The following is a 16,867-nucleotide window of genomic DNA, read 5'->3' as shown; positions in this document are numbered from 1 at the left end:
GGAGCAGTTTCAGAGCTGTCACTGCCGCCTCCATAAAACTGTTTTCTTCCACCGCCACCTCATTCTCGAATTCTTTCCTCAGTGAAGCTACAGACCCTCTGAGGCTAAGCCCCAGTTTGGGGCTCACCTGCCATGTGTCATATTGATCCACCTGTCCTCATGCCAATACCAAGCAGTCTTGATCACTATAGCTTCATAGCAGGTCTTACATTGTAGTGTAAGATCATCAAATTTGTTCTTAAACTTGTTTTTCTATTCTAGATGCTTTGAATTGCCATATATACTTTTGAATGAGCTTCTCAATTTCCAAAATAGTCCCACAGGAATTTTGACTGGGATTACATTGATCTATAGATTAATTTGGGGAGAATTAATATCTTAACAAAACTGAGTCTTCAAATCCATGGACATGGTATATCTTTCCACACGCTTGGGTCTTTCCAATTTCTCTCATCAGTGTTTTGTGATGTGTTTTCAGCCTACACATTTTGCACATTTAAAAACATTTATTTCCCTGTGTTTTATGTGTTTAGTGGAGTGGTTAGAGATTTCTGAGGTAGTCCACCAAAAGCACAAACCTAAAAGCATAATTTTGTGAAAGGTGCTGTTTTTGTGTAATTTTCATGGTCATTGCTTGTATGTACAAACGCAGTCGACGTCTCCACACTGACTTTGTGTTCTCTGTTCTTGCTGAACACACCAATTAGTTCTATTAGCTTTGCTTGTAGATTTTTTTTTGTACATTCTATGAATAAAGGCTTTTATTTCTTCCTTTGGGATCTGTATGGGCTTTGTTTTTTCCTCGTGGCCCTGGCTGAGACACAGGTGGGGTCAGAGGGAGGCACGCGCATTTCAGCCACATTCCCTGTCTCGGGCAGCTCTTGCTCAGTTGTGTCCTGTGGCTGTTTCCCCTTTTTCTGGTCCCTCTGCAGCTGGTGCCCCGTCTGATGCCCTCCAGACCCCTGGCTCCTCCTTTCTGAACGGGCCTGGCCAGCACAGATGCAGCAGAAGAAAGTGACCCTTCCGGCCTCTCGTGGTGAGAAGGCAGCCGCCTTTGCCCAAGTGAGAAAGGGAGGCCCAGAGTTTTCGGTAAACTTTTTGGTGTGACTCAAATAGATGGGGACAACCCTGTGGATTAGGCACATCAGAGAAATTTAAGTAGACGCCGTGGCTTTTAGATCAGGCATTCTCTCAGGTCAGCATCTGGAGATATGAACACGCATGCTTCAAATGTCCACGGTCCCCATTGTTGAATGTGGCTGGCTTCTAGAAGGAAAGGTTGAGGGCTGGTGACAGAAGTGACCCCACATCGGGAATGAGATGGCAGGGGCAGGGATCCCTTCTCGAAGGGATTTTAAATCCTTTTGAATGTTGTGGATTTTGTTCTGTTTCTGTGTTACCTATTAAAAAATTAAGTGAAGTACTTCTAAAATTAAAGACTTGTAATCATGTGCCAGTTACAAGATTCTTATCCACGTAAATATGTGACTTCTCCCGTCCCAGTTTCAGCTCATAAAAATGTGAAGACACAGTGACATTGCAAGTATTTAAAACTTCAGACTTCAAAACTGACCCTCCTGTCCAGCTGAAGGCGTCTTGGAGTCTGAAGATTTATCCCTTTTCACTGAAATATATTGCCCAACTCAGTTTTAAGAAGTTTTTGCTTTCATGTGGCTTTATTCCTGTGAGACTCAAAACTGAGGTTCGTGTTGTGGGGGAAAGGGGAGGTTTTGCAAGAGCCACGCAGCGGTCGTCAGAGGAGAGGACAGAGCCCCCACTCGGGACCCTTGAAGTCAAAGGCGCCCGCCCAGGGCTGCCGGTGGGAGGGCGGGAGGGGGCGGGGGGCTCAGCGAGTGAGGTGGGCCAGGAGGAGGTGTCCTGGCTGTCGTCCACCCTCGTGGTCTGTGCCATTAGAGGCCATTGGAGGGAGTCCACGTGGTGTGTCACTGGATTTCTCTCTGAGCCTCCCTGGTGTTCCTTCTCCCACATGTGCTGGGGCCTGTTTCCTGTGCCGGCCCCCTTGGTTCTTGATTTGGCTCTCGCCTGCCCTCAGTGGTGGTTTCAGCGTCCCGTGCAGCTCCAGATGGTCTGTGTATGTCTGTGTGGCAAGAGCTGAGCCGATGAGGTCACCAGGCTGATCATACGAACCCATGAGTTCCTGTGTGCTGTATCTACGTCGGGGTAGCTGTGGAACTGGCTGGCCCTGGCTGTGAGTGGGGGTCCCGGAGCTGGGAAGGGGCTTCTTCCAGGGCTGTTCCCAGGGCTGCTTTGCTTTGCAGAGTGGACGGTGTGAGGTGCAGCCGGCTCCCCTGAGGACATGAGATGAAGATGCTGACGTGCATGGCAGGTGTCAGCAGCACTGGAGGCAAACTGTCCTAATTCCGCCTCTGTCCTTTGGGCACTTGGAAAGCGTCTTTGTGCCTCTTTCCACCTTCCGCACCTCCTACCATGTCCTGTGGCCACGTGGTGCCCCATCATGTGGCCGACCTTGCGCTGTCCCATAGGGTCTGGAGCTGGTGCTGAGCTGGGCGTGTCTCAGACCCTCCGAGTTTGCAGACAAAGGAGGGGCCTGGCGGCCCAGGCCCACGGGCTCTGAGATTAGTCACGGAATGGACCAGTCAGGCTGAGAGGTCTCGCTCGCATGAGCCCGCAAGGCAGAGGAGCTCCTGAGGGAAGATGCGTCCTGGGACCTCGCAGGGTGGGGACGCCAACATAGGAAGGAATGCTGGCAGGAAGGCAGGGACGGAAGCTCCCTCTCACTGCAGCCCCGGCCTGCTCGTCTGTGGGGCATGCAGAGTGGTACCTGCCCCTCCAGGGTCACCACAGGACCGACTGAGATGGCACCTGTGAGAGGCTGGCAGTGGAGTGTTCCCGAATTTACTGAGGCTGGACAGAGAATCAGGCCCAAGCGTGCGGCTGCTGGATGCCAGGCCGGGGTTGTTCCGATGGGAGCCTGCGGAAGTTTTTTGAGACACAGAAATATAAAAGGATCTTCCTTGGAAGAGAGAACTGGGGCTGGGCTGCGCTGTCCTGGCGTGAGGCAGGGTGGCTGGGTAGGAGGCCCAGGCCGCTCCCAGGAGCCCGGGTCATGCACAATGTGCTCAGACCCTGCGGCTGCGGATGCTGCAGTGAACCGGGTCTGCGGGGTCCCAGAGTTTCTCGCTTCAGTGACTGGATCAAGATCCTTAAGGAGGGCGTGTGTGTCTCTGGGTGCAGAACGAAGACGTGAGGAGTCTGCCAACATTTCCTTCCTCACTCCTGCTCTCGTGTGTGCTCTGCGATGGGCTCAGACTTCACATGTGTGTGCGACTCCCTAGGAGTTCTCGTGCATCTGTCAACAGAGGTGCATGTGCTGCCGTGGGTGCTCGCCTTGGTGGGTGGCGTGGTCCGCAGTGTGCGGAGGCCACTGGCAGGGTTGACGTGGTGGTGCCATGAAGGGATGCAGGATGGGAGATGGCTCGGTGCCCAGCGCCTGACAAGCCCTATCCTGCCGGGGATGGGATGGGCACGCGTTTGCCGCGCCTCGGGAATGTTTCTGGAATGAGGTGAACGTATAAGCAGATAATAATGGTTACAGATGTGAGTTTACACACATAAATCCATACTAGGTAAATGTATATTGTACAAATATATTCTGATACGTATTTTCACTGGAAGCGTAGCCCCAAAGTACTAAGCCTGTTTAAGGCATAGGAAACTGTTTAGAGTGGACGTCCCCAGACTTCGGGGCCCACACAAGTGCCCAGGGACCTGTGGTGGTGCAGATTCCAGCCCACACCAGAGCCTCTGTTCTCCTCCGTCTGGAGAAGGCCAGGAATCTACACTTTCAGGCTTTCCAGGGGTCCCAGAAGGCGGCTCATTCATTACACTTCAGAGGCGCAGATTCAGACCAACCCACGTCGCGTGGGAAGGTGGCAGCTCATTCTGGCTCTCAGTCCTGCCTGTGAATAACCTGAGCACCCACATGCATGCACACACGTGCGTGTCCACACACATGGAAAGCACCCTAGGCACACGTGTGTTTCAGGCTGTAGCTCGCACGGGTGCACACGTGTCTCTTGCGGCGTGATGCCGCTGCCTTGGTGGTGTGTGAGGCACGAGGTGTTCATCTGTGAGATCAGAGCTCTGGTGCAGCCGGCTCCGAGGCACCTCCTGCCGTGAGAACTGGCCATGGACCACAGTGAAAGTGAGGTGCGCATTGCCGATGGAGCAGACGTTCGCGCCTTCACAGCGAAGCCTCTGGAACGCCTTACTGGAAGGGACATAGCGGAGACTTACCCCTGCACCTGATTATTTTGACTTTTTAATATCAATTTTTAGAGACACAGTGCCACCATGCCCGGCTCATTCCTTTATTTTTTGTAGAGACGAGGTTTCACCATATCGCCCAGGCTGGTCTCAAGCGACCCTCCCCCCTGGGCCTCCCAAGCGTGGGGGTTCCAGGCATGAGCCCTGCACCCGGCCGGTGCCCCATTCTGAATTAAACTGTTGGAAATAAGCTGCGGTGGTGATGGGCTGGCTTCTGCTCGCAGGCATCCTGGCTCTGGGGCCTGTGCCCGTGGTGAAGTCTTCTCTGCTTGTGTTGCAGGGAAGGTGGCCATCCAGAAGGAGGACTTGCAGAAGTACCACAACAGGGACACCTGGTTCCAGCTGCAGCACGTGGACGCTGACTCGGAAGTGCAGGTGAGACTCTCGGCGCAGCCCTGGAAACCAGAGCCCCGGGACACCATGGGGCTTCGAGACGGGCCCGGCTCCGACTGTGGCTAAAGACGTAGATCGGGCTTCGGCCTTGACTGGGAATAACGATGAGCAGATTGCGTGTTCGCCCACTTGTGCTCGGAGTGAGCGCGGGCTCTGCCATGGATTTTGGGCCGTGCGTGTTTGCCCGCTTGTGCTCGGAGTGAGTGCGGGCTCCGCGTGTGGATTTTGGGTTGTGCGTGTTTGCCTTCTTATGCTCGGAGTGAGCGTGGGCTCTGCCATGGATTTTGGGTTGTGTGTGTTCGCCCGCTTGTGCTCGGAGTGAGCGCGGTCTCTGCCATGGATTTTGGGTTGGGCGTGTTCGCCCACTTGTGGTCGGAGTGAGCGCGGGCTCTGTCATGGATTTTGCATTGTGTCTGTTCGCCCACTTGTGCTCGGAGTGAGCCCGGGCTCCGCGCATGGATTTTGGGTTTTCCCTTTGCCTGCTGCCGCCCTTTGTCATGCACAACTGAGGAAGCTGTGAAAACAAACACAGTGGGAAAGGACAGGCACGCGTCATTGAGGCCCAAGAGAAAACATGGGTGGGGAAGGGCCGAGCCAGGGTCAGCCCTCAGGGACCCTCACTTCCCCCCGGTCGGCTGGGCGGGCTGCTGCCTGGCACGCGGCACCAAGAAGGGTCTGAGCTGAAAGAACGTTCTGGTCTCCCGTGTCTGTTGTCGAAAGTGGCCAGGGGCTCACCCTGGCTTGCCGGAACTGTGTGCCGACTGGGGCTCACCCCGGTCCTGTCCAGTGTAGGGAGCTTGTCCCACCTCCCCACGCAAGACCGGGGGTTCCAGTGCTGGGGCCCATGTCCCAGACCCTTGTGTTCACAGCTGCTCACGGACGCACGGTGCCCAGCTGCCCGGCAACAGCTGCTCCAGGCTTGCCTGTAACAGAGGGAGTGGGGGTCAGTCCACCCGAGCCCAAGCCTGCACGAGCTCCTGTGGGGTCACCCTGAGCCCTGGTCTGTGACAGAGAGCAGCTGCAAAGGCCACAAGCAAGAGGCACCGTGGCCCAACCCTGGGACGTGGGAGGGTTTCCCGAGTGGGTCCTCAGCTGGGACCACAGTAAGTGTCTGAGTGTAGGGTTGCGGCACAGCGGCCTTGGGACACGGGAGGGCTTCCTGGGTCCTCAGCTGGGACCGCAGTGAGTGTCTGAGTGTAGGGTTGCGGCACAGCAGCCTTGGGACGCGGGAGGGCTTCCTGGGTCCTCAGCTGGGACCGCAGTGAGTGTCCGAGTGTAGGGTTGCGGCACAGCGGCCTTGGGACGCGGGAGGGCTTCCTGGGTCCTCAGCTGGGACCGCAGTGAGTGTCCGAATGTAGGGTTGCGGCACAGCGGCCTTGGGACACGGGAGGGCTTCCTGGGTCCTCAGCTGGGACCGCAGTGAGTGTCTGAGTGTAGGGTTGCTGCATAGTGGCCCTGGGACGTAGGAGGGTGAGTGTCTGAGTGTAGGGTTGCGGCACAGCAGCCCTGGGACCCGGGAGGGCTTCCTGGGTCCTCAGCTGGGACCGCAGTGAGTGTCTGAGTGTAGGGTTGCTGCATAGTGGCCCTGGGACGTAGGAGGGTGAGTGTCTGAGTGTAGGGTTGCGGCACAGTGGCCCTGGGACGCGGGAGGGCTTCCTGGGTCCTCAGCTGGGACCGCAGTGAGTGTCTGAGTGTAGGGTTGCGGCACAGCGGCCCTGGGACGTAGGAGGGTGAGTGTCTGAGTGTAGGGTTGCGGCACAGCGGCCCTGGGATGTGGGAGAGCTTCCTGGGTCCTCAGCTGGTACCACAGTGTGTGTCTGAGTGCAGAGTCCCAGCACAGGCCGCCAAGCTCGGAGCCAGCTCCCTCATCGGATTGCTGCCAACGTCCTCTGCAGGCCTCAGTTTTCCCATCTGGGTGGGTTTGTGAAGCGTGCTGGAATGGCGTGTGTGCCACTCGAAGGCGCCTGGCGCATCGTAAATTGGTGGCTGTGATGGTTATTTTTACACCTGGAGGCTGGCATCCTGGACAAATCCCCAAAATAGGTTCCTTGTGAGGACTTCGCCTGAGACTTCAGCAGAGGCAACTGGGTGGGTCGGATGGAGGCTCTGTGCCCGCAAGTTCAGGGCAGATTTGGGCTGGGGGACTGGATGGCCTGGTGTCCTCTGGGAACCCTTGTCCCCCGGCAACCCTCGTCCTCCTGGAACCCTCATCCCTCGGGAACCCTCATCCTCTGGGAACCCTCTTGCCCTGGGAACCCTCGTCCTCTGCGCTTCACTGGGTCAAGGTTGCCATCTGCCGAGGTCATGGGCTGTGCACACGCCCATGGCCAGCAAAGGGTTCATTCATGAAGTTGACCATGAGCCCAGCTGTGGGGGTGGGGTGAGGCCCTTGACGGAAATTAAGGAGTGGAGCCAAGAGGCCCTGGGGATGGCCCTGCCCCAAGGGACCTGTGCTAATTGTGCCTCACACTTAATTAACTCTGCTTCCTGGGAAAGCACTGGCTGGGGAACCCACACGTGCTGTGGAAAGTGAAGGACGCTGTGATTACTGCAGAACTAATGACTGTCTTCGCATCCCCGGAGCACAAGGGCCCCAGCGTGCTGCTCCCACGGACCTTGGCGTCCTGGCAGAAAGGCGGGGTTTCCCACGTGCTGCCCGGGAGACGGGGCTTGGTGACTGGGCCGCTCCCGCCTGCGCGTCAGCGAGTTCCCCAGCTCTTCTATTCTGGGATACCCGCCGTCGCTGGGGTCTCCGTCACAAGGGCCTCTGAGCAGCTGGCAGAGTGCGGCCTCGTCGTTTGCCTCGGATTCAAGTTTGGTTTTATTGGCAGGTGTAGCTTTTCCTCTTTCTTGCCTTTTTTTTGATTTAATTTTGAAATGGTTATAGATCTATAGGAAGGCATCAAAACAGTACACAGGAGTGGCGAGGGGCGAATTCCCACCTTTCCCTGAAAACGGAAGGCCGTGCTCCCTTCTCCCAGCTCCCCCGAACGGAAGGCCGTGCTCCTTCTCCCGGCTCCCCCGAACAGAAGGCCGTGCTCCTTCTCCCGGCTCCCCCGAACGGAAGGCCGTGCTCCCTTCTCCCGGCTCCCCCGAACGGAAGGCCGTGCTCCCTTCTCCCGGCTCCCCCGAACGGAAGGCCGTGCTCCCTTCTCCCGGCTCCCCCGAACGGAAGGCCGTGCTCCCTTCTCCCGGCTCCCCCGAACGGAAGGCCGTGCTCCCTTCTCCCGGCTCCCCCGAACGGAAGGCCGTGCTCCCTTCTCCCGGCTCCCCCGAAAGGAAGGCCGTGCTCCCTTCTCCCGGCTCCCCCGAACGGAAGGCCGTGCTCCCTTCTCCCGGCTCCCCCGAAAGGAAGGCCGTGCTCCCTTCTCCCGGCTCCCCCGAACGGAAGGCCGTGCTCCCTTCTCCCGGCTTCCCCAGGCACTGCCATGCGCAGCTGGTGCAACGTCAACCAGGACGCCGACGTTTGTGCAGTCCACGGACGTTATCCAGATTTCACCAGTTCACAGGCACGTGTTTCTGTGTATATCTCTCTGTGTATTCTATGCTATTTTTTCCAGTTTTTTATGTGGTAAAACAGAGACATGAAATTTACCATTTTAACCATTTAAAATGTCCAATTCAGTGGCACAGCATTGAATATATTCATAATATTGTACAACCGTCACCACCACCCATCTCTAGAGCTCCTTTCATCTTGCAAAACGGAGCCTCTGTCCCCTCTGTCCCCCGGCTAGAGTTTTATTCACGCGCTCCCGTCCGCCCCTTCCCCACCGGCAGCCCCATGGCACTCTGTCTCCGACGTAGGCCACTCCCCGTGGCTCATGGGAGTGAGCTCTACCCTGCTGGTCTTTCTGAGGCTGATGTCGCTCTGCGTGACATCCTCCGGGTCGCTTGTGGTATCAGAACCTCCTTCCTTCCGAGGCTGAAGAATGATCTGAGGTGCGAAGCGTGTGCTGTTGCTCCAGTCGCCTGCCGATGGGCTGTTGTGACAGTCGGTGCAACTTCATCACAGGGTAGATGGTGTAACCACCATGACGATCAGGACTCAGACGTTGCATCTCCACAAAGCTGTAAATAAGAACGCCGCAGGTTGATCTCACAGCTGGTGGAATCTCATAATTAACGCCCGAGGCTGCGTACCCGTGGCCAAGCCCAGCGTCCTCCAAGCCTGACTCTCACTGTCCGGAACATGAGGATCCTGACCGAGTGGTGTCAGTCTCCCGGGAATTTGCACTTTATGGAAGGCAAATGCGAGCTGTTGTCTAAAAGGGAGGAGGCAAGGTCATTGCTCTCCAATGCCCGCTGCTCTCCAATGCGTTGCTTCACTGATGCAGTCAGCCCCAACGCTGCCCAAAACGTAGCGTGACAGGGAGCAGTGGCCCTGCTGGACTCCAGCCAACCTTTAAAACCTCAACTCCAGGCTGGGCGCGGTGGCTCATGCTTGTAATTCCAGCACTTTGGGAGGCTGAGGCGGGTGGATCACCTGAGGTCAGGAGTTTGAGACCAGCCTGACCAACATGGTGAAACCCCGTCTCTAGTAAAAATACAAAATTAGCCGGGCGTGGTGGCGCGCCTGTAATCCCAGCTACTCCGGAGGTTGAGGCAGGAGAATTGCTTGAACCCGGGAGGCGGAGGTTGCTGTGAGCTGAGGTCGCGCCACTGCACTCCAGCCTGGGAAACAAGAGTGAAACTCCATCTCAAAAAAAGAAGAAGAAGAAAAGAAACCCCACAACTCCAGTCTCAGGAGCCGCCGTTTCATCGTAAGATGTCACAGTGACCATTTTCAGGAAGGCAGGGGGTAGCCATGTGGCTCCATGAGTCCCTCCACTCTGTGATTCCCAGGAACAGTCCTGTGTCCGGACAGTGAGTGTCACAGAAGCGGCCCATGGGGGAGGCCAGCAAGTGAGTCACAGAAATGGGGGAAACACAATTAAACCTTTCTTGCTTCCTTCTGGAACGGCCACTGTTGGAAAGTCTTTGTTAAATCACTTTATTATGCAGAGTTGTGCTCTCTGACCCTCCCCCGATGCAGGGCCAGTGGGGGAGACGCCAGCGTCAGATGCCAGTGGGGGAATGCCAGCGTCAGATGCCAGCGAGGGCACCGCCTGTGACAGCGAGGCATCCGCGGTGATCTGGGCGCCTGGGGGTCACTGAGCTCCGTTTATAAACCGGGCTTTCAAGTGCATCTGTGACGTATTCAGAAAATAGCACAGCGCTGCAGGGGATCACAGCAAACCCCTGGGTCTGCCATCCGCCCAAGAGACACCTTCGTGTTTCCCCCTTGGAGCCTTCCAGTTGCACCGTGAAATCTCACTGGGCTGGAAATTCCAGCCTCCCGCTACAGCCTCTGGGAATTTTGTGTTTGTGCAGCAGACAGTCCTCTTGGAAGGATTTTCGGAGCAAACGAAGTCACCGTCCGTCGTCAAGCTTTCACATCTCTCCAGGGTTGCAGGAGGAGAGGGCCGAGGCTGGGCTTCCTTCCTCATGGCCTCTGCGTCCTGTCTCATCTGCCCGCTGACTTCGTCTCCTCTCTGCGGCCGGCGTGGAACAGCCCTGCATCCAAGACACCTCCGTCCTGGCTGCTCTCTGGGCCGCTGCCCGCTCAGCGGGGAACACAGCAGCCGGTGGGTGGGGCCAGGACCCTGATGCGGCTCTGCGCACAGCTGTCTCCCTGGGGAAGGCCTTCCTGAGAAAGATGGATAGGGACCACCGGCTGCTTTTTTAAAATTAATTAACTCTGTTTTGGGGGCAGTTCTGTGTTCACAGGGAAATTGAGCAGAGTACAGAGTTTCCATACACCCCTCAGCAGCCCCCGCCCAGGGCCCCATGGGTGACACTGCAGCCACGCGTTGTCAGGAGCTGGACGCTGGGGCCCCTTTGCTACGTCTGTGAGTTCGCAGGAGTGCAGCGCCAGGGACCTCAGTGCAGCGTCCAGGCAGGTGCCAGGGTCGGCAGCCAGGTCCTCTCGTTCCTTTCCTGTGGGAATTTGTGCCTTTTCCCTTTTGCTCTTGGTAGCCTGGTTTGAGGTTTATTAATTTTATTGATCTCTCAAGGAATTTGCCATTGGCTTTGATTTTTACCTATTGGTTTCCGATCTGACTTCTGTTTTCTGTTCTTGGGCTCTGGGTTTAGTTTACTCATTTTTCTCAGTCTCCCAGCTCTAAGCTCAGGTCTGCGTTCAGATCTCCCTTCTGCTCTAAGCTCAGGTCAGCGTTCAGATCTCCCTTCTGCTCTAAGCTCAGGTCAGCGTTCAGATCTCCCTTCTGTTCTAGTCTGTGTGGCCGGCACTCCAGATTCCCCTCCACCCCGAGCACGGCTCCCACTGCATCCCACTGATTTTGATGAGTAACACTTTCATTTCTGTTTATTCCGGAACATTTTAAAATTTGTCTTGCATTCTCTGATCTGTGTGTTATTTAGAACTGTGTTGTTTAACCTCTAAACGTCTGGGATTCTCCAGCCTGTGCCAGCACCTGCAGATTTACTCATTGGCTTTTCTGGCAGGAGAAAGGGCCTTCCAGGGGTGGGTTTTGTTTGTTCCCACTCCTGAATCAGCAGAAGATGGAAGCACACAAGTCAGCCGGTCGGGAGGGATTCATGCTGCAGGAACAGGAGCAGCCTCAGGACCTGATGGTGCCCAGCCAGGTGCCCCTGGACCCAGCCAGGAGCCGGGAGAGCACACGGGGGCTGCACAGCCTGCTGCTGGGGACCAGGACCCCCCGCATGCAGTTGTGACTCTTCCTGAAGCTCCCGAACATGAATAGAGCTACCTCCGTCTGCACAGCCTTGCAAATCTGAACTCTCTGTCCTGAGAGAGTTTGCGCCCGGCATTTGAGAACGGGGATGAAGCAGTGGGGATTCTTGGTTATTCTTGGGTCAGGCACTTTCTCCTGTCTTTGGTGGTCAGGCCACTCCTTTAGCCTGTGGATAGCCACGGATAGCAGGCCCAGTGCCCAGCTGGTGTTCAGGGCACTCCTTTAGCCCGTGGATAGCCATGGATAGCAGGCCCACTGCCCGGCTGGTGTTCAGGACACTCCTTTAGCCCGTGGATAGCCACGGATAGCAGGCCCACTGCCAGGCAGTGAGGATCACAGGCGATACTCCGCTCAGCCCTGAGCTCTGATGGGTGTGGGAAGAGGAGCTGTGGTCTTGGCGGGGTCTTTGTTGTCATTTTAGGCACCTGCTTTCCCTGCCCACAGTGCTGGTGTGGGGTTCGTGCCCACCTTCCCGGCCCAACATCCTTGTGGCCCCTCAGGACTTGCTCTGGAGCTGCAGCCACACGGCATGAAGGCCACACCCAACCTCCAGACCCCAAAGTCTCAGGACAGTAGCGGAGGCCCCACCTCCCACACCTGCCTGGGCAGCACAGACCCAGTTCCATTCCCCCTGTGAGTGCTGGGTCAAGTGTGGGGGTGCCGTGGGGCGTGGTGTCAAGTGTGGGGGTGCCGTGGAACGTGGTGTCAAGTGTGGGGGTGCCGTGGGGCGTGGTGTCAGTGTGGGGGTGCCGTGGGGCGTGGTGTCAAGTGTGGGGGTGCCGTGGGGCGTGGTGTCAAGTGTGGGGGTGCCGTGGAACGTGATGTCAAGTGTGGGGGTGCCGTGGGGCGTGGTGTCAGTGTGGGGGTGCCGTGGAACGTGGTGTCAAGTGTGGGGGTGCCGTGGGGCGTGGTGTCAAGTGTGGGGGTGCCGTGGAACGTGGTGTCAGTGTGGGGGTGCCGTGGAACGTGGTGTCAGTGTGGGGGTGCCGTGGGGCGTGGTGTCAAGTGTGGGGGTGCCGTGGAACGTGGTGTCAGTGTGGGGGTGCCGTGGAACGTGGTGTCAAGTGTGGGGATGCCGTGGAACGTGGTGTCAAGTGTGGGGGTGCCGTGGAACGTGGTGTCAAGTGTGGGGGTGCCGTGGAACGTGGTGTCAAGTGTGGGGGTGCCGTGGAACGTGGTGTCAGTGTGGGGGTGCCGTGGAACGTGGTGTCAAGTGTGGGGGTGCCGTGGGGCGTGGTGTCAAGTGTGGGGGTGCCGTGGGGCGTGGTGTCAAGTGTGGGGGTGCCGTGGGGCGTGGTGTCAAGTGTGGGGATGCCGTGGAACGTGGTGTCAGTGTGGGGGTGCCGTGGGGCGTGGTGTCAAGTGTGGGGGTGCCGTGGAACGTGGTGTCAAGTGTGGGGGTGCCGTGGGGCGTGGTGTCAAGTGTGGGGGTGCCGTGGAACGTGGTGTCAAGTGTGGGGGTGCCGTGGAACGTGGTGTCAAGTGTGGGGGTGCCGTGGGGCGTGGTGTCAAGTGTGGGGATGCCGTGGAACGTGGTGTCAAGTGTGGGGGTGCCGTGGAACGTGGTGTCAGTGTGGGGGTGCCGTGGGGCGTGGTGTCAAGTGTGGGGGTGCCGTGGGGCGTGGTGTCAAGTGTGGGGGTGCCGTGGAACGTGGTGTCAAGTGTGGGGGTGCCGTGGGGCGTGGTGTCAAGTGTGGGGGTGCCGTGGGGCGTGGTGTCAGTGTGGGGGTGCCGTGGAACGTGGTGCCAAGTGTGGGGGTGCCGTGGAACGTGGTGTCAAGTGTGGGGATGCCGTGGAACGTGGTGTCAGTGTGGGGGTGCCGTGGGGCGTGGTGTCAAGTGTGGGGGTGCCGTGGAACGTGGTGTCAGTGTGGGGGTGCCGTGGGGCGTGGTGTCAAGTGTGGGGGTGCCGTGGGGCGTGGTGTCAAGTGTGGGGGTGCCGTGGGGCGTGGTGTCAGTGTGGGGGTGCCGTGGGGCGTGGTGTCAAGTGTGGGGGTGCCGTGGAACGTGGTGTCAAGTGTGGGGGTGCCGTGGGGCGTGGTGTCAAGTGTGGGGGTGCCGTGGGGCGTGGTGTCAGTGTGGGGATGCCGTGGAACGTGGTGTCAGTGTGGGGGTGCCGTGGAACGTGGTGTCAAGTGTGGGGGTGCCGTGGAACGTGGTGTCAGTGTGGGGGTGCCGTGGAACGTGGTGTCAAGTGTGGGGGTGCCGTGGAACGTGGTGTCAAGTGTGGGGGTGCCGTGGAACGTGGTGTCAAGTGTGGGGGTGCCGTGGAACGTGGTGTCAAGTGTGGGGGTGCCGTGGAACGTGGTGTCAGTGTGGGGGTGCCGTGGGGCGTGGTGTCAAGTGTGGGGGTGCCGTGGGGCGTGGTGTCACTGTGGGGGTGCCGTGGGGCGTGGTGTCAGTGTGGGGGTGCCGTGGGGCTGCACCGACGCGGTGTCAAGTGAGGGCTGAAGGGCTTTATGTTCACTCCCTGACCAGGGGCTTCGGGGTGTGCACCCTGGCAGGGCAGGCTGCGCCCACGACCCAGGCACCCCGAGGGTTCACAGGCAAGGGTTTCAGAAGGTGTGGAGGCCGAGGTTGTGGCAAAGTCATAAATCAGTACATGGAGGCCGTATGTCGGTTTGACCTGAGAAGGCAGACATCACGACGTGTGGCCCACGGGTCGGATATAGAGCGTTTTTGATTTGTGATTGGTTAAGGAGGAGAAGCTTTGTCCAAACAATTGAGATCAGCAGAAAAGAATGTTGGCTCTGGCCCACAGGCATGACCCCTCCTGGCCCCTGAGGAAGAAATTCAGAATAGAGCCGGGTTCAGGGTTCGGGCCTGTGATCCCCCCTGCATTTGTGGTCTGTGTTGGTAGATCTGTTTGGTGCGGGTCTCGGTTTTTGAAAAACAATTTAGGGACATATGTTAAGATGCTATTTTTAACTTGTATAGGGAATAAATATCTCCTGACTAATTTTTTGGCTATTATTTTATTATTTATTTTGCTTGTTAGGTGATTTACCACTCAAGGCTGGCTAGGTGTCTGATATATTTTTGAAGGAACTCGAAGGTTTTTTAATCATTTAGGTGGGTGGGGCCTAAGCGGGGTCCCTGCTCCATCCGAGGTTCTGCACCAGGCCACATGCTGCAGGGCTGCCGTCGGTTCTGCCGTCTACGTCTTAGCGCCAGGCATTCTGCCTGTCTGTCCCGCCCTCCCACACGCAGGGACAAGCCCTGGGGAACAGGCCTTGGCCTTCCCGGAGCCTCAGGAGCTAGAGCTAAGGGCTGGGCCAGGCAGAGCCCCTGAAGCATGGATGAGTCTGTGTTTATCCCATCCATTCAGTGCCATTCAGGCTGGAACAAATACAGGGACAGCGGCACACACAGGTAGGCACACATAGCCGCACACACACACAGGTGGACACAGTCACACATACACACAGGCAGTGCACACACAGGCAGACATGCACACACAGTCGCATGTACAGACAGGCGGACAAACACACATACACAGGTGGACACACACAGCCACGTGCACAGACAGGCAGACACAGTCGCACACACACACAGAAGGACATGCACACAGCCACACACACAGACAGGTAGACACACACACAGTTGCATGCACATACAGGCAGATGCACACACAGCTGCTTGCACACAGACAGACATGCACACATAGTCGCACGCACACACAGAAGGACACACACAGCCAAACACACAGGCAGATGCACATACAGACAGGCGGACACCAACAGGCAGACACACACAGTTTCATGCAAACACAGGCAGACACACAGCCGTGTGCACACAGACGGACACGCACACACAGTCGCACACCCAGACACATAGCCACATGCACAGACAGGCAGACACACACACAGTTGCATGCACATACAGGCAGATGCACACACAGCTGCTTGCACACAGACAGACATGCACACATAGTCGCACGCACACACAGAAGGACACACACAGCCAAACACACAGGCAGATGCACATACAGACAGGCGGACACCAACAGGCAGACACACACAGTTTCATGCAAACACAGGCAGACACACAGCCGTGTGCACACAGACGGACACGCACACACAGTCGCACACCCACACAGACACATAGCCACATGCACAGACAGGCAGACACACACAGCTGCATGCACACACAGGTGAACATGCACACAGGTGGACATGTACACACAAGCAGATACACACAATCACATGCGCACACAGGTAGACACACAGTCGCATGCACACAGGTGGACACAGCCACACACGGACACACAGTTGCACACACACAGGCAGACACACAGCCGCACACACAGGCGGACACACAGCTACACGGGCAGACACGCACACAGCAGCACAGATGGACACACATAGTCGCCTGCATGCATAGGCAGACACACATAGACACACACAGTTGCACACACACAGGTAGACACACAGCCACACACACAGGAGGACACACAGCTGCACACACACACACAGCCAGATGCACAGACACAGGCGGACACACACACAGGTGGACATGCACACACAGCAGCATGCTCCCATACACAGCTGCACACACAAACCGAACGCACACAGGCAGACACACAGTCGTACGCACAGACAGGTGGACACACACCCACAGCTGTGCACACAGACAGACAGGTGGACGGACACAGCAGCACATACAGACAGACTGATCTAGAGAGACAGGTGGACCCGCAGGGCAGCCTTGCTGTCTGCTCTGCTAGAAGCCCCCGTGAGCCTTGCTGTCTGTGTGAGCCTTGCTCTCTGTGTGAGTCTTGTCCCCTGTGTGAGTCTTGCCCTCTGTGTGAGTCTTGTCCCCTGTGTGAGTCTTGTCCTCTGTGTGAGCCTTGCCTCCTGTGTGAGCCTTGCTCTCTGTGTGAGCCTTGCTCTCTGTGTGAGCCTTGCTGTCTGTGTGAGTCTTGTCCTCTGTGTGAGTCTTGCCCTCTGTGTGAGTCTTGTCCTCTGTGTGAGTCTTGTCCTCTGTGTGAGCCTTGCCTCCTGTGTGAGCCTTGCCCCCTGTGTGAGTCTTGTCCCCTGTGTGAGTCTTGCCCTCTGTGTGAGCCTTGCCTCCTGTGTGAGTCTTGCCCCCTGTGTGAGCCTTGCCTCCTGTGTGAGTCTTGCCCTCTGTGTGAGCCTTGCTCTCTGTGTGAGCCTTGCTCTCTGTGTGAGCCTTGCTGTCTGTGTGAGTCTTGTCCTCTGTGTGAGTCTTGCCCTCTGTGTGAGTCTTGTCCCCTGTGTGAGTCTTGTCCCCTGTGTGAGCCTTGCCTCCTGTGTGAGCCTTGCCCCCTGTGTGAGTCTTGTCCCCTGTGTGAGTCTTGCCCTCTGTGTGAGCCTTGCCTCCTGTGTGAGTCTTGCCCCCTGTGTGAGCCTTGCCTCCTGTGTGAGTCTTGCCCTCTGTGTGAGCCT

The 16,867-nt window shown here is 57.3% G+C and overlaps 1 protein-coding gene across 4 annotated transcripts in view; it reads left to right on the top strand.

The window, feature by feature from the left end:
- Nucleotides 1–16,867, top strand: part of RASA3 (RAS p21 protein activator 3) — a 155,063-nt gene that overhangs the window by 85,241 nt on the left and 52,955 nt on the right. For 3 of the 4 annotated variants that reach the window (XM_055360280.2, XM_055360282.2, XM_063697607.1), the window contains one exon: nucleotides 4,589–4,683. In XM_055360280.2, coding sequence (XP_055216255.1) covers nucleotides 4,589–4,683 — 95 coding nt within the window. Of the gene's footprint in view, nucleotides 1–4,588; nucleotides 4,684–6,444; nucleotides 10,329–16,867 lie in introns of those variants that run through there. The other variant, XM_055360284.2, reaches the window with a different exon arrangement.

Source organism: Gorilla gorilla, chromosome 14 (assembly GCF_029281585.2).
Source record: "Gorilla gorilla gorilla isolate KB3781 chromosome 14, NHGRI_mGorGor1-v2.1_pri, whole genome shotgun sequence".
NCBI lineage: Eukaryota > Metazoa > Chordata > Mammalia > Primates > Hominidae > Gorilla > Gorilla gorilla.
The sequence above is the reverse complement of the archived record's forward strand: the minus strand, read 5'-3'. Positions and strand labels throughout refer to the sequence as shown.